The sequence below is a fragment of the Puntigrus tetrazona genome, chromosome 7, assembly GCF_018831695.1.
Source record: "Puntigrus tetrazona isolate hp1 chromosome 7, ASM1883169v1, whole genome shotgun sequence".
Classification (NCBI taxonomy): Eukaryota; Metazoa; Chordata; class Actinopteri; order Cypriniformes; family Cyprinidae; genus Puntigrus; species Puntigrus tetrazona.
In genome coordinates this window covers 34,165,159-34,184,087 of record NC_056705.1, presented here as the reverse complement: position 1 = coordinate 34,184,087, position 18,929 = coordinate 34,165,159, and the positions used below count along the sequence as shown (strand labels likewise).

The 18,929-nt window shown below is 34.8% G+C and overlaps 1 protein-coding gene across 1 annotated transcript; it reads right to left on the bottom strand.

Moving 5' to 3' along the window:
* Positions 1–2,279: 2,279 nt before the first annotated feature.
* Positions 2,280–9,863, bottom strand: LOC122348307 (copine-7-like). The gene is given in 6 exon segments (XM_043243630.1): positions 2,280–2,929; positions 4,118–4,354; positions 6,116–6,196; positions 6,198–6,250; positions 8,217–8,268; positions 9,774–9,863. Coding segments are annotated over 6 exon segments (639 nt in total). The 5' UTR covers positions 9,849–9,863; the 3' UTR covers positions 2,280–2,788.
* Between the last annotated feature and the right edge of the window lie 9,066 nt (positions 9,864–18,929).

The window sequence follows — 18,929 nt, the reverse complement described above, 5'->3', positions numbered from 1 at the left end:
TCCACGCCCCAAAATGCCATCATATATATATATATATATATATATATATATATATATATATACCCTGTTTATGTTTATGGATAACTCGAAAATATTGATTTGCACCTAAAATAGAAATATACTTTGTATAAACATCATCTGTTAAAACAGTATGCAATAATACATCATTATATTCCTCTCACGAAAAACAAACTGATGCATAATGCTGATTAACATGGAGACGATTTCTGTCTCATTGTGTGAAAGGTTGCAATTCAATTAACAATTTAATTGGGGCATGTTTTTTTAATGCTAAGCAATACTGAATTAGGAAGTTTTTATCAGAAGTCATCTTCTATTCATCACTGGTGTAATGTAAAAATATTATTAGTGTTTGTCCTTACATCTACAGTGTTGGTATTCGAGGTCATGCATGTTGAACTGTGCAGCCATCCGTATCTGACACGGCTATATTGTTTGTTGTTTGATGCTAATGCTGTTTATACTGCAACATTATGCACCAGTAAATTAAATTTCACATTGCTGTAAATATTGCAAGTGCAACATTAGATTTTAGTTTAATTTCTAAATAAAATGTGTCGCTTTAAAGCTGTTTTGATGTTAAAATGCTTCGTTTTATTGCATATAGTGTGTCTACCCTTGTGAAAAAGAATAGAATATTACAGAATTACAGAAATAACATACAAATGCGAAATGGATTTTGTTTTATTAATGTCTTGAAAATATGATTAAAGCGTATTGCTGAATACAGACAAGCATTTATGTTAAACTAAACGATACTTTTGTGTAATTGAAATATGTGATGTATGTGATGTTCATTTGTGATGAATTTGCAATATATTATGCATAATAATAAAAAATGATGGTTAACACTTATTCACTATTCATAACAACGTTTTCCTTAATAAATTGCTAATTTGCTGCTTATTAATAGTTAGTAATAGTCAGTAACTTGTTTAGGTATTGGGTAGGATAAGGGATGTAGAATAAGGTCATTCAGAATAAGGCATTAATATGTGCTTAATTACTTCTAACAAATGGCTAATATTCTAGTAATATGCATGCTAATAAGCAACTAGTTAATAGAACCTAAAATAAAGTGTTACCTAATAATATACCTTTATGTTAACAGAGAATAGGTCATACTTGTTAACTATTAACTACGACTTTTCCCCTCAATAATTCTTAATTTGCTGCTTATTAATAGTTAATAAGGTAGTTAAGTTTATTTATTGGGTAGGATTAGGGATGTAGAATAAGTCATTAATATGTACCTAATTAGCACTATGGCTAATATTCTAGTAAAATGCATGCTAATAAATGACTAATAGGTGTAACTGTAAAATAAAGTGTTACCATTTATATATAATATTGAATGCAATCATGTATTTAATGTATAATCAAGTATTGTACATGTGCTTTATTATGTTAGTCAGCACATCAAAATAAGTATGCTTCTTTAAAACACAAGTTCAAGTTCATTGAATACAATTAAGTCGACTTCTTTTTCACAAGGGTAGACGTGCCATCGATTGTTGGAGTTAGATTTGGACGGATTGTTTGTTTGGCCGACAGGGGACATTGTATTTAATACAGTACTCATGAAATCCTCTTGGTTTTCTACTGGCTCAGAGATTACACACTTCACCTTTTTGATTGGAGCTCTTCTCCTTGATTGACATAGTCGTGTGCCATTTTGTCCCTCTTGGCAATATTCACGTGTTTCCAAGAAGCAAACAGGGACAAAATCAAATAGTTTACATTTGAATCGGTGCACTGGTGCAGACGGAATGTGACTTTGCGGTTTTCTCATGCAACCAGCTGACAAGTAAACTAATAAATCTTAAATCCCGTCTAGTTTTGCTGGCGGATCAGCACTTCATGATCGCCAATCAGACGTGTCTGCTAGGGGTTGTTGACGGAAGCTGCATTCATGCTAGACACAACAGAGCGAAACGAGAATCTCAAGACGCGCTTTAAAAATGGATTTTCCCGCTTTAATTTGACGCCTTAATAATGCTCATGGCGCAAGATGCTTAAAAACATCAAACACAGCCTGTCTGCATGTGAATGGCTGTTCTGCCGTGTCCTAAAGACGATTTGAAAGACGCAGCTAATCCAAGAGGGTTTCATCGTGCAAACTGTCAAACAGCGCTCTGTCAGCATGCTAATTCAAGCACCACCGCTAAAATATTTAAAACTAGTCACCCTGACTAATCGACTAGCCAGACGATGACCATCCTCACACACCCGCTCGTGTCTTTACGCTAAGATGATGATGATTTCAGCAAGGAACTATGCATATTTGTCCAGCAAAACCAAAGCAAACTCTTTTAGTCAATGTACATGCTATTATCTATGGATTGATTATTAATATTACATTGTATTGTATATTTCTCAGCATTTCCGTTCCAGTTCTCAAGGAGTCCAGGAATGAAAAGAGCCCACAGGCAGGCAGAGCAAAGTCTTCAAAAGCTCTGAAGGGCATACAAAACAGCAGACTGCAGAAGTGGCCTTGTGAAGCTGAAAAGAGTCAGCGGGGATCAGAAGGCCTGGTGCTGATGGGAATTCAATGTATTGTTCGCTCTCGCGCGAGGCAGAGGGGAAAGGGACTCCGGTTTGCATGCTGGGAGAGCAGTCATGGTGTCAAGGGCAAGATCAGACACCGAGATCCAAACCGTCAGTCATGTATGAACAGCTTACGAATGAACAAAACATAGTCAGGATGACAGTGTATACTGTGTGCTGCCCAGCTCTCATCGGGCTGGACCGGAGCTCGGGTGGAGTGTTATTCAGGTGTGTTGGCGATGGAGTTGGGGGTTGAATTGAGGACTGGGTTCATCGGCGGTATGGCCTTGTGACTGAAGTACTCCACTACCTGTTTAGGCACCTCCGCTAGGACACACTTTGCCAGGGCAGCTGGTGAAGCCTGCAAAAGTCACAGTTTTATTGGAGGGAAACATTAACAATAGTGACAAAAGAGCAAATCAACCAAATTCATGGTAAATTGTGTTCAAACAGAGGCATGAGGAAAGTACAGTCTGTAATTTAAATTGTTTGGTTGAGAGCCAAGCAGCAGGCTGTTGAGACTATTTACATATTTTTAATCCTCACTTCTCATAAACGAATGTTTTCTGTTTTTTTCTGCCCATGTACAGGAACAAACAGCTCTTATGGAGAAACTGTGAAGCTCTAAAAGCCATTTCTGGCATATGCTGATTCGCCCGCTTCACTCACCCACAAAGCATGGCATTTATGCAATTCATCCATGGCTCATTAATAATGTGCTATTTTTTTAAAGCCATGAAAAGAGTTTTAATATATTAGTTTTTGTTTGCAAAGGTCATTTCAAATGGAAATTCAATACTATACTTTTGCTGTACTAGTGTTTATCTGCACCTAAATGTCAACATGTCTGTGCTTAACTAATTATTTCTTAGAAAATATTTTGTGCACATATTTTGTAGATTATTCTCAGTTTATATCTCAAATGTGATCTTATAAAATTTATCTCACTTTATCTTAATTGGCTTCTTTTATACTTACATATCTGAAGACGAAAAGTGCAAATATTGTTGTTTTTAACTGTTGATTTTTTTAAAACTTGTTTTATGGATATTCTTACATTATTACTGTTTATGAAAGCGTATTATGAAACCTTTGTTCATAACAAACAAAAAAAAAAAACTTTTGTGTCATTTGTTAACATTAGTTAATATATTAATTAACATGAGCGAACAATGATCAACACTTATTAGCAGTATTTAATCAGCTTTTTGTTAATGTTAATAGAAATACAATCATTGATGTTAATTCCCAATGGATTAACTAATGTTAACAAGCACGACTTGTGATTTTAATAATGCATTAGCAAATGCTGAAATTAACATGAACTTTTAAGATTAATAAATGTTAAAAGTATTGTTCAATCTTACTACTAATGTAGTTGACTAATGAACCTTATTGTAAAGTGTTAAAAAAATTCATTCGGATCAGGTTCGACTTTTCGTTTTTCACATCCATAGCATATGCATTTTGATCGGAAAAGATGACGTAAATAAAACAAGAACTACAGGATCTGCTAATTCCCAGTGACTGAGAACTGACAAAAACTGACCGTTTTAAAGTCTCTGAAGGGCACAAACTGGACGATGTCCCTCAAGACAGGTTCCCCTTTGGGTGAGCGAAGGACTCCGTCATCTCCATCAAGGATCTGCATGTCCGTGAAGTCGGCGTTTCCCACTCCCACTATAATGATGGACATAGGCTGGTAGGAGGCCCGAACAATGGCCTCCCGTGTATCGGCCATGTCTGTTACCACCCCGTCTGTGAGGATCAGCAGGATATGATACAGCTGGCAGAGAAAAGGACTGTTATCAGTTATAACGTCTGATTTATGCACTGTTAAATAGTGGAGATTCATCCATTAAGCTTTCACTTTCAAGGATAAACGGGCATTAATGGAAATCGTCATTACTTACACTGACCCTCATGCTGCTCTAAACCTGTATTCGTATTTCCAGTGGTACAAATACATTTTTGCATTAAAAATTCAAACGGAAATAATAGCAATTGTAATTGATATAACATGTGAGTAAATAAGCTGATGTTTAATTTTTATGTGAACTGTTCCTTTAAATGTCCAAATAGTAACGAACTGAATATTGGATACCCTTTTAAAACAGGCAGTCAATGGACTAAAATTAGCTATATTTACTGGCCTGAACATCCCAGAGGTCCTGTCAACATGAAACATGCAATATCTACAGTTTGAATGAATGGCCTGGTTACTGAACATTGATCTGACTGAGCTCATTTACTGAAAAACGATCACTTTTGGGAAGGGGTGATGTAAGATTAAATAATAAATGAAGATCATCACAAGGACAGAGTGTGTAGAAGATAGCAATGGAGTGGAGCGACGATAGATAATTGCTAAGCTTGAGGGCAAATATTTGACCCGAGACCATTAATGACATGTAAAGGGACTCTAAATTGATTGTAACTGTGTTAATTACCAAAACAGCCTGCGAGATAATCAGCTAAAAAACGTTAAGCGGTTTCAATTGGACCTAAATTTCAAAGGTTATGTGAACAAAACCAAGGACAGAAGATAAAACCCTAAAAGAATAGACAGGGCAAAATCATTAAACCCCTTTAAAGAGAAGCATGTCAAAGCAAAATCCATTTTTAACTCACTTTTCACCTGCAGTTCAGACACTAAATTCATGCCTCCATGCATATTTCACCATGCATATTTACATTAAATCACATAAAATTAAGTCCTTTCTTTGAAATTATTTCATTTCACCGAAACACGTGTCTTTTCAATGCAAATTTGGAAAGAATAACCATCACTGCTATTTGCATGAAGCAATTAACCCTGCAATATTACTGAAACCGAGTCCCTTATTCAGCAAGGCGCAAATTCTACTGAATATTCTTCATATTGCATATGTACTTCTAAAATGCATATGTACTTCTAAAATAGAATAGAATACCACATATATGTGACCCTGGAGCATAAAACCTCACTTGCATAAAAGTCACTTGCATTAGCCAAAAATACATTGTATGGGTCAAAATTCTAGATTTTTCTTTTAGGATAAAGTAATAAGTAAAAATAATGGGCCTCGCTTAAAAAATATGGGCAGAATCCATCCTAAACTTTAATTTTACGTTAATTTCTTCAGCTTTATGCTTGTAAACGACTCCTAATTAAAATAATTAACGCATAAAATATCCCCAATCACCATAATTTATAACAGTGGGCAGCAAGAACAGCATACATTTTCAAAAACCTGCAATAAAAAGTGAGTAGGTTTGCTCAGACCCTGATGTGACGCTTAAGCAATTTTCCATGTCAAAGACATTTTTATAAACATGAACGTTGTTGTAGATTTAAACGTAAGCACACAATCAAATCTGCGCGTATGCATGTTTTGGTAGATATGCAGATCCTAATAGTCAGCTGTATCTTCCACTGAGGAATTTCCCCATGCAAACAGCCACCAGAAACGCTTTTTGTTGCCATTACCTGATTGCATAATTTTTTTATTTTAATGAATTTCTTCTTCGGTGCTGTGCCATAAATGGAAACTTTAAAGCTACTCACAGAAGCATCTTTGATGGGTTCTTTCCCAGCCGCCTGTTTAGCTATTCTGTTGATGATGGGAGCCACATTAGTGGGACCGTGAGAGCTGGATCTTGGGCAGGCAGTTTTGGTAGGCTTCCACGACCCCCTGGATCTCTGATCAGAGAGAGAGGGGACACGGCTATCACTTCAGTTCTGGAGGCTTATTTGTATTTCTCTCTCTGTCTCGACGGGCTTCTGAGCAGTGCTGAAGTATTGGCAGTGAAAGCAACAGATTTTGGGATCAAGAGACTGACTTGGAACTCTCCATCTTCTGCAGAAACGTGAAAGGACTGAAGCAAGCCCAAGATGATTCACATTCCTCACATATTCTCTTTGTGTTTTAAAGGAACTGTTCACCCACAAATTAAAATTCGGTCATTATTTACTCACCCTCATGCTGTTCCAAAATCTTTATTTGAAGCCTTTATGCATAATGCATTATACATATGCATTATAATGTATGTTGCAATGCATTATAGATTTTCACACATATTTATAACAAAAAGTTAGATGCATAATAATAATATTACTTTATTAATATTACATCTAATCTAATAAAACATCTAAATTTGGTTATTAGTCATGTGCATTACGCAATATACTTTCTCAAGGTGTAACAATGAATAGATAAGTATTATAATGTATTATAGCTCTGGTTATAAATATTACTGATCTTACAATGAAGCATAAAGTGTCCATTACTTATATAGCACATTCAAAAACAAAAACCTAAGTTACAATAATAATATTTGCTGATTCTTTTTGCATCTAAAATTGGTCAGTTATCATGTGCATTGCACATTATATTTTATTATATTATATTACAATAAAAGGTGAAACAATGAATAGATAAGCATAATATTATGCATTATAACTCTCTAACAATCTATTATAAGGTGCATCATATAAACAGTGCATTGTTAGAATTTTAAGTTAAATGCATAATATTATTAGCATATTCCTTGTTACATCTGAAACTGGTTATTACAGTATGTGTATTATAATGTATTACAGCTCTGGTATACATTGAATAAATAGCAGATTCGAAGACAAAACCTTGTATAATAATTGTAACCAAAGTTAAATGCATAATATTTATAATTTTCTAAAGGTGAACCAATAAGTATATCCAAATTATAACGCATTATACCTGCATTGCATGTTTATAATGCATTTATATAAAAAGGCTTTAAGTAGAAGCGTTACTAACTTTTCTTCATCAGTATAAACACAAAAGCAGAAACGTTCTATTCACATTTTTCCATATTAAAACAGTAACTGGAGTCTGAGTTGTTAAGCTCCAATATAATAAGAGCATTAAAAATCTTCGCCAACAATGTAGTATTTGTGACTTACATAGCCTAAACCCCACTAAAATATCCAGTTTAAACTAGTATGTTTGTGTTTTAAACATGGCAGCTGATCTAAACACCAAGTCGAACAACTACCATGTTCTAAAAACCAGCTTAAATACCTAAAGCTGGTAACCAGCTGATTTAATGCTAGTCCAAGACGGTCAACCAAATGAGTAGCGTGAGACTAACAGTTTCCAAACACAGTTAGGAGCTTAAACTAGATTCTCCTGCCATCTCAGTCACACGTAATCCTTTCACAGATTTACTGTGCATTGATTGGTCTGATGACGAGGTTTGATGTCGCCACTGATGGCGCCATCGATGTCACCATAACATTGATATCCAACCTGACTCAGCCTTAAAGGCACATAATATATGAATGGATGTTGACAGTAAAGGGCGAGATTTTCTGTGAATATAACCTATATTGGGATCTTTTTTCACACAAAGATAGCTTCAGGACAAAGTGGTGCATAAGTCACATGGGACCACTTTTATGAAAGGTTTATAGTGAGTTTTTGAAAAGAGCGGCTGCTCTCAAGGTTTCTCCTTTATGCTCCACAGAACAAAGAAAGTCATATAAAGTTTAAAACATCAGTGAGAGTAAAAGTAAACGATGGCAGACTTTTATTTGTGAGTGAAGTTTTAAAAACACTGAGTGTCCCTGTTCAGCTCCCACGGATGTTCCCTCACTTGCTAACATACAAAGTGCTTGTCGCTCTTACCTTCACATTCATCATCCTCCGGGTTGAAATTGATGGCAAAGTCATGAGACACCTGTAGTTTGGAGAAGAAAAACACACAGTGAGGCTTTGTTTATCCAGCTTCAGCTTGTTTAGCATGCTATAACACACCTGTTTTTGGTTAAAAACCTAATTCAAGGTCATAAACCCTGCTGTTAAAGGAAGGCGATGAATCATTCGGTGCTTATTTGCATGTTTCTAAGAAAATACTTTCTGCAACACTACGCATGAAATGATCTGATGATGATGCTAAAAACAAAAAGCATCTTCCTTACAGATTTTCCATTGTAAGCAACAACTACTGTGGGCCCCCTCTGGTACTTCTGGCACGATTTCATTATGGTTGATTTCCTTTGTTGACAAAAGACATTCTGAATATAAATATAATTATTATATTTCCTTGAAAAGGAAATGGAGCTCATAGCTACTGCAGTGCAATCTGCCCAAACAAACAGAGCATAAAATAAAATCCTGTGACAGTTTACTGTCAACACTCAGGAAGCCTTTGCAAGCTGTTATTATTTTAATTCTGTGACAATGGCCCTTTTTTCTGTAAAGGTTGTTGTTTCATGAGAGATGTAAATAAAAATAAAAATAGTTATGACTTTGTATATCTGAGATACACAGTGCCATAGACTGTGCTTTGCTGATCTGACTGATCTATTAAATATAGAAGATGGTAGATACCTCCACATTTAGAAATGATATACTAATAGACAACCCTTTTGAAAAAGATGTGCACTTAATTGCATTGTTTTTCAAAACTTAAATGTATATTTAAGAAAGCATATATGTTTGCAAATATACTTTTAAAGAAGAGAAAGAGACAGAAACATTTTATTTGCTGCTCCATAACACAATTAAGTACATAATTAAAGGTTTTATTTTTTAATTATTTGTTTTAGTAATATTTTGCCATGCTTTACATTTGAAATGCATATTAAGGCACATGTAAAGTACTTGAAGCAATGGGCTGAATTTCTACTTCGTCATTACAAATGTGTAGTTACAAATATAGAATATCTTAGTTTACTACAAATGCACAAATCAGTACATTCGCCAGTACACACTCATGTAAACAAAATATAACATATAAAGATGTACTTAAGTACAAAAGTACTCTTAAGCATTTAATATGAATTTAGACTCTATTACACTCTTATTTAAAATGCAATTAACATGTAATTAAGTCTTCAAAAACAATACATCCAGTTTGAAAAAAAACTTAATCATATATTATTTTAAGGCATATTATTTCTGTAATAAGTACTCTTTTTTAAAGTATGCTAAATGATACTCCTTCACAAGGTTGTATTCACTGTGTGATCATTCTTACAGACTTTAGTCTGTACTGAAAAAATGTACTAACAAGCATGCATGCATTAAAATATCCTTTAATATAATTTGTTCAGACTTGTATGCCATGTATGTAAATATATTTGTAATTTAAAGTATACTACTATTTTCTTTTTTTTTTTATATACAAGGGAATGTGAATCTACGTAAAGTATATATATAAAACAAAAAATGGTCTTTTACCTCATAATTAGGTGGAATTCTTGCCCCAAAGCCCAAAGCAGAGAATCGTTTGTCACTGGGATTAGATAAATACATTCATTAGTAAATAACACATTTACTAACACACATTGGAAAAGGGATTAAAAACACCTACAAAATACGAAAAAGAGAAAATAATGTGAACACCTCAGAAATTGGCAATATTTTTTTATTAAGGTGTTTTACCCCAACACAGCTTTTAGCCTCCTTATAATATTTTTAAGTTTCTAGTTGCCTATAAAAACATCTGGAAGTTGCTGCAGAAATGCTGAAGGAGAGCAGTCTATGTCAGCTGTGCACAGAGACTATAAAGTGAGGCAATTCCAACTCTGCAAGGACTGTCTGGCGCTTCTGACTCACAACCTTTTAGCAAGTTACAAGGTACTAAAGACTAAGTCATTATATTCAATAATTTGTTCTCCACAGGATTCAACAAATGCCTCATTTGTAATGGCTTTTATTGTTTTTGTGTCATAGTGCAGGGACACAGCATCACGGTATGATAAGAGGTGTAACATTTCCGTCACACTCTTGTGGTATTCGCCAAATCACAAAGCACTATATAGCTGGCCAATCAGAGGACAACTCGCTTTTAGAATGATGAGCTTTGTACAAAACAATCTGTATAATGTACAGTATGTGGAAATTCAGTGTTTTTAACCTTAAGCTGGATAACACATTGCTTTATACCAAATACACAGAATCATGTTATTTTTAGCAACATCATATTCCCTTTAACACACCAAACATTTAGGGTTATGTTTAAACTGGACTAAGGTTATATAAAGGCTCCTGTTAAACAGGCTCTCATGATTTGTACTTTTTGAAAGTAAATTTCACACCCAGCCTAAAATAAGCACATCCTGTATAGACAATGAACACACGTTTACATTTACTCACCTTCAAGTCATTCCAAACCTTTATGAGTTTCTTTCTTCTGCTGATCACAAAGATATTTCAAGAATGTAGGTAAGTCAATGTCTACCAGCAACTGTTCAGTTTCTAACTCTTCTAAATATCTTTGTGTCCAACAAAATAAATATTTGAAAGAATTCCTGGGAATCCAAACAGTTGGTTGTAGACTTTTATAGTATGGAAACCCCTATAGAACTCAACAGCTACCAGCAACTGTTTGGTTAGAAAACGTCAAAATATGTGTTTAGCAGAAGAAAGAAGCGATTTTCACTTTTTCATTTTTGGGTAAACTATCCCTTTGACCCCAGCAGTAATGGCTGATTACAATATTTTGTCCAATCTCTGTGTGCGGGACAAATATTTATTGTCCAAACCTGTCCACATAATTACACACAGGGCTTAGCATCAACAAGTACCCCACCAGCATAACAAGGTTCAAATATCAATATTTGAACCGCTAGGGCGAACATGGTGTACTGCTGAGGGCAGAGGTGTGTGTAAGATCTTCATGTATATGGAGAGTGTTGGAGGGATGAAAGAGACTCCAGAGGGAGAAGGGAAGGCACAGACGCAGCAGGACAGCAGATCCAAGCAGCTGATCAGTCAACAGGCGACAACTCACAGCCGTGTGACGAGAGAGGAAGGTATCGTGGGGTCAGAAGCGCAGAGGCGTGCAGCGGAGAGCTGAGAGAAACATGATAACCACAGGCGCAGAGCTTGTCTTTCACTTGCTAATGAAAGCTAGATGAGGTAGCACTATTCTGATAGCTGTCACCAGAGGCCACTAATGCCGGCCAATCAATGCCACTTTCTTTCGCCTCCAAAATCTGAGGTGTGATTCAATGAATCGCAGTTGAGCAGAGTGCGCGTGTATCTTTTGGCAAATAGCATTAATGGACAAAGCTAGTGCAATAATCCACTAAAGGTTGTTCCTCATTCAGAACTGAACTGAGAAAATCGCAAATCAGTCGCTGAATCGGAGTTGAGGTATAGCAAACTGGAAGCAGAATTGCGAATTGAACATGAATGTAAGTAGTTTATTAAAAGTAAAATAAGAATTCATTTTCCATATGACTAATGTTTAACTATAAGACAAACATTGAATGTTTGACAAAGTCTTATTTTATAAAGTCTTTTAAAAAGGTTTTATAGGCTCAAAGAAGAGCAGACTGATAGAAAGATAGATGTGTATTTAGTTTTTCATCAAATAATAATTATCCTTTGTGAACCAATAATCTTCCCCCGGTTTCACAGACAATCTTTAAGACAATAGTCCTAGACGAAAATGTAAATCTGAGCTGTTTTAAGTGAAAGACACTTGCACTGACTGATCTTAAACATGTCACATGGTTAAAACATGTTTTTTCTAAGGCATGTTTATAAAAATTGCTTAAATGTTTGGGCTAAGCCTTGTCCACGAAAACAGGGCTTAATGTATTATGCTATAAATACTGCATCACATATAAAGGCTTTAATGTTAATTAATAAATTATAATAAAATATTTTTAAAAACACTGATTTTACCTCAGTTCGTTTTTTTCAAATAAATTAACCAAAATTAACTAAATTACATTTAATATATTTTACCAAATAAATTAAAATAAAATTAAAAATTGTATTAAAATTAAAATTTTAATTGAAAAAATATAAATGTAAATATAATTAAAATAAAACAAAAAACATAAAAATAATAACATTTAAAATAAAAATTTAAATCAAAACTACTAAAGTATATCAGTAATACAAAAAGAACACTGACAGAGACATGTTAAACAGTTTCAAAAACGCAATTAAACCATACTCAAAATAAACCTCTCACTACCAACTCTCTACAGCAGATCCCATGACTCTTAAGCATATGGATTATCAATGCAATCTGTCTAAAAAAAACCCATCCTACTCGGCTTCCTGTGATTGGACAGAACTCTGGACCCATGTGTGGTTCAGCTGATTCTCCTCACATTAACATGTTTGGTCGCCTAAAGACATCACGCTGTGACAGCTATGGAGAATGTTCCTTCAAGCTGATCCATGAAGAGACACGCACTAATCTCTGACATGATGTAATCGCCATCTCCATAATCACATCTTCGCCGAAGTTAACGAGAGCTATTTGGCTGTGATAATTTGTTTAACATAGTGAAGAAAGGAGAGATTACTGAGAAGAGAACATGGAGACAAATATTACAGCTGTTCTATCCTTCTTCAACTCTCCACTTCCAGCCATTTCAGACAAACCCTAAACGACACTGGAAAAATCTGTGCATTGTTAAAAGCATCAACATCTTTAAGTAGAGCTTTTACAACTTGCTGGATAATAGCAGGCAAATCATATTTACAATAAAAATTAGACACACTTAAAAGGTGAATTTCATAGTAAATCTTCCACTTTTTGAATGGTATGTATGGAAAGAAAGATTATAGGCCTTATTCTGATGATGTAGGCACATGGTCTGAAGAAACGCTGACGCTTATATAATCAGTTCATATAAAAACGAATCAGTTTATATACAAAGGAATGAATGGTATAAACTAAACGCTAGTGAAATATGAAAAAACAGTGTTGTTTTCCTTTACACTGCAGTTTTACAACAACCATTTAAAAAAGCCATTGAAACACAACCAACAGAGCTATATTCGTGCACATTTTCTGCTACTGTGTGAGAGGAAAGCGCACTTTTACCACATTATTGGCTTTGAACAAGTACATAAACACACTTATACGCATGAGAACCCAAGTCTTTGCAAGAAACATCTTCATTACGGTGATTTAGGTCTTAAGACTATATTAGATCCAGACTTAAAGGGGAAGCTGTCCGATATTCGTCCTGTATGCAATTCATATTAATGTAAAATCTCTCACTTTTGTTTAAAGGCCCGTTTCTGCCACTGCGTTATCGCAACTTTTCGTTTCCGCGATTCTGACTTTTTCTCTCAGAAATGTGTTATACAAACTCACAATTCAGAATTGTGAGATATAAACTCGCAATTGCAAGTTATAAAGTCAGAATTACGAGATATAAAGTCACAATTTTCTGAGAAAACAGGCTTGAAATTAGTTTATTAGTCTTATTTCATCACTGTTTATTTATCTTCAGTAAGCCTGAAGTTAAAAGTTTTCTCTGGCTTGTATTAGTTTGATATTAACATTGGTGACAAGGATTATGAATATTCTATGGTATTAAAGATTTTAAAATCATACAAATCTTTTTTACCTAATTTTTTTTTTTAAATACCTATATAGCAATATAGTTATTGTGATATAAAATGACTATTATCATAAAATTTTGCTCATATCATCCACCCCTAGTCAATCATTTTCAGTTGCACATTGTTGATGTGTGTGTTTATAATGAAGTAAAGCTGATATCACTTATTCAATTATTTTGTTACTCAAAAATGCAAAAAAATGAAGAAACAAAGATTGCTAAATAACATGAAATGAACAATAACTGTTCATAGGAAAGACTGTGCAAGCAATTTTTATCTCTAATCTGCACATTATAGTCTATATACCAAGTCTTCTGAAGCCATATGATAGCCGTAGCTCTCAAGTTTCACTAAAGCTCTCAAACATCTAATGTCTGTGTACTCTCAAGAAAAAAATAATGGAGAAAAATAATATGGGTTTGAATCGAATGAAAGTGAGTAAATTAAAGCATTTTTTTTTTTTTGGAGAAATGATCGTTTAATGGAGTCACAAACTGGAAAAATAAATGCTTGGAGTAAAGCTATCATTTTTTCCTTTAAAGCAGAAGGACTTTTTAAAAGCTTGATTTACTGACACTGACTAAGAAATTGGCCGGTAGGTTACAAAAACAGCATGTCTGTAAGATTGGCAGACTAAAAAAGTATAATTTTTAAAAAATTTGTCAATACGTGTCCTTCAAAATGTCAGTGATTTTCACATGTTGCTAGGCAATATTTTTAAATCTAATATCACCTGAAGAACAATTAGAAATATACTGTTTAATGTTGGATTCAGATTTCATTCTCTGCTGCTGTTTGTCCCTTCGTTCATTTGCAATTTAGTAATAGCCTACATCCAACTGCTGATCCAATGAGCATGCATGCAAATTTTGTGCAAATCATTTTGAGAAGGATCTTTAAACATTTTCCAAAAACCAAAAACAGAAAATCAAAGCATGGTTATGATAGGTCAAACAGGCAAATTTGTTCTTCACGGGAAGAGGCGCATGAGTGTTATTTTCCAAATCTGTAGCTGAAATGGGTCAGCTGGTCTAGGCTTTTGAATTTCAAAAATGTATAAATCTGTTGCTAAGCAACCACAGCCCTAAACCATCCCATAACTGAAACATTGTTAAGTGTTACTTTAGTATTTCTAATATACTATTATAGTTTTAGACAATATTATGAATTCGATTTTGGTAGATAGCATTTACATTGTACTTTTATTTTAAAATACATATGTAATTACATCCGTAATTCATTTCTGTAATTACATTATAAATACACTGTTGACCCATTCTCTTACACCTTAACCCACCCTTACCTCTACCCTTACCACCAAACCTGTCCTTAGCTTAACTTAACTAGCAAAAGTGTTTTAAAATACAAAGTTCATTGCACCTATTTTTATGCAAGTACTGGTAGTTAAGGACACATAATATAAAGCGTGATAAATCGTTTTGTTTACATTTTCTTTTTGATTAAAATTGTAGTTATTTCTCGTGTTGTGTCATTTGCATTATTATTTTTGTATGTATAGGTGTATACAGTTTTTATTAACTTTTAGTTTTAAATTTAGTTTATTTTAGTAGTTCAGGTAAATGAAACAAATAATCCAAAAATATTTTATAATAATAATGTTTTTAAGTAATTTTTTAAGGTTTTAGTTTTATTCAATAATGTTAACCCCGATCTGGCGTACGTTGGTTTTTCATCGTGCAGTCACAAGGTCACCTGTAAACTTCATTTTAAGAATATAAATTCAAAATATAAAATATAAAACCCTTTTCATGCTCCTGAGCCTTCCCTGCACTCCAAATGAATTTTCTGATGTTCTGAATCCATCAGCATGATTTATATGTATGATACAATGATGCCTAACATGCTAAACATTCACACATCCGTGATTGCGAGGCAAGCTGTTCCGACAACTGTGACTTCTTCCCTTACTGCCAACTGCTTTGCAAATGAGTAAAAAAATAGTGCATTCTCAGCTTCCCAAAAGCGTTCAGCTTACTCATAGGCCTCTGTGAAACTGGGTCACAAGAGGTGCATCCGTATTGTTCAGTCACATTCCATTTACTTACTTGCTTTATTAATCTCATTTAGCAACTTGATTTTAAGCTTTAGCTTCATTTCAAGTTTCAAAATAGGTAGACTCACCAACAAATACACATTTTATCAGTTACACCGGTCCTATTTTAATGATCCAAATGCAAAATGTAAAGCGCGGCGCTCAGGTGCACTCAGGGCACGCCCAAATCCACTTTTGCTATTTTAATAGTCCACCAAAGTTAGTCTACTCTTCTGTCTGATTTGTGGTTAAGGCTAGAAGGGGTACAGTGGCGGCTACTGGGTATATGCATATTTACGTATTTTACGCGCCAACAATTTAACGTGGAAACTATGAAAATGGTTTTGAAAAGCACATGGCATCGTAGTTTAATTACTTCGTGAGTGATGATGTTTATGTCGCTCTGTCATAGTTTGATGACCTGAATCAACTCAAGGAGCTGCATTGAACAGATCCCGATCTGGGATCACGAGATATAGTCCACAGAAGGATGAGAACAAACATTGAAATCCATGCATGCAGTGCCGGACATGACAGGTTTTCTGGTACGCAAAACAGGTACATTAAAGCAATTTAAAGCTGTTACTGTGGCAGCTAGCGGAAATTCAAAGCGTTCTACAAGAAGTCAATTGCTGCTATGGCGCCCATGGAGAAGTGAAGAAAAGGTCTATAGCTAAATATATTTGGCAAGAAAATACATTTCCAGTTTTACAGCAGCCCACATTAAAGCTAAATACAAATGTATCTATCCCTTTCTCCATCCACAAAGGCACAAATGGTTCTAAAAGCTGTACAATTACGAAAAACAAGCTCTCTCCTCTCACATCAGCAGACTAGGAGAAAATGGTCTATTTTCCTCAGCACTCTTTCTCGGCTCCTCGGAGAGATCACATCAGCACATCTTCAGCAGAATCTGATGAGGGCAGTCAGGCTGCCACCATCGTCCAGCGTCTCCTCAGAGACATGAAAAAGGCCTAATCCTGCTTTTAACAAAAGCCCAAAAGGACAACCTGCAGGGAGCCATACAGCAGCAACAAAGTCAAATTAGTCATGACGATGCTTGCCAAAGTCACACTGGCTCTGACAACTCAGACAAACAACTGCAACAATACATGCACCGGTAATAAGCAGAGCATGTTGAGCAGAGTTAATGTTTTTCGACCTCTAAGTGAGTCATGCTGCAAAACACAATTTTTAAACAAAATTACCGGCTTGCAGAGAAAGAATGCAGATGCTCGGACACACCAGCATTTGAATTATAAATCATAATTAGCGCATGATCAGCTCGCAGTGGTTACTTTCATTTTAGATATTTGCCACATGTGAAAGAGTGCGTATTTCAGGCAACAGCCATTTTGTAAATTCTCTCTCTGCCATTTTCTGCCCACCAAGAGGATGCATTAAGCAGGCAAAATGAAATCAATATCCTCTTATTTTCACTACCATTATCAGAAAAAAGCCGTGGGATGAATACCCCAAAGCCATGTGTATGTGTCAATGCGGCTGTATCAGGATGAATATCAGGAAAACAGATTTCCACACGCATTTCTGTAAGAGCTACAAAGTCTTTATCTCCACTTAAAATAAGATCAAATAATTAAAGCATGCTTTCCCTTCTACTATCACAATGTATGCAAATATTATCATGTGTTATAGGAACAGTGCAACCAAAAAAATTAATTTTGATTAATTTTAATAAAGTTTGATGAGATTTGGGAGAAATGTAGCTACCACTTGTGCGCCAATGCATCGCCTGCAGTGAATGGGTGCCGTCAGAATGAGTCCAAACAGCTGATAAAAACATCACAGTAATCCACATTACCACTTAGTCCATCACTTAACATCTTTTGAAAGCTATGCGTTTGTAAGAAATATATAAATTTTATGGACTATTTTGGGACTGTTTTTGACAGTTTTGTAAACAAGTTTTGCTTGATCCGTGCATATTTCTCTCCTAATTTAGGCAACACAACTGTTTCAGTAGTGGGACCATTATGATAGATTTGTTCAAAATAGTTTATTCACTTCATATTAAGTGATGAAATGAAGTCCTGTGATGTTTTTCACTGCTGAGGATCCATCGTGAACAATGTTCTGAAACAATGCGCTTCTTCAGAAGACATCACAGGATGTTTCGGCTATTGTTAAGCAGTTTCTGGAAAAATTACATAAGGCTCCATAACAGTATGCTTTGTAAGACTGGTAAATTGTTAATTCATAAATGATGTGCCGTTTAGCTGTCAATATATCAATATTGTTCTTTTAAGTGTCGTAAATAAATTTGAGTAACGATATGTGTAAAACCAAATATTATGCAAAATATACATGAATAATCATGAGATCATGTTGGACAAACGTGTGCATTAAATTTGAAAATGTTTATGTGACAGTTTGTCCTTACTGTGCATCTAACCAAAATACACGTAGATATTATGTGTATGGCTATGAATACTACATAACTTAACTTACACTTAAACCTACCCATACCACTCAAACCTATCCCTAACCTTACCCATTTCCACACCTCCAACTCAGAGACGAAATACAATAAGTACATTTTACCTTTTTTTATTTAAAGCCGAATTGTAGTTAAGGCCATGTAATATAAAGTGTGACTCATTTATTTTTTTTATTATTTCATAAACAAAGCCTACATCATCCTAATTAGTATGATCACATCCATCCTGTTTTTAACTTCAAGCCATCACCTGATGTGTTTGATGAGTAATTACACCCTCTCCAGCCCGATCAGGGAACCTATTACAACGTAGGTGTATGACCCAGAAGAACTTTAAGCATCCTTCAGTAAACACTATATACTACAGCAGAGCTGTTCTGAACCAATAGTTCATCCAAAATGAAAATTCTGTCATCATTTATTTAACCTCACGTTGTTCCAAAACCTATCAGGCTTTCATTCATCTTCAAAAGACAAGTAAAGATATTTTTTATATCCATTG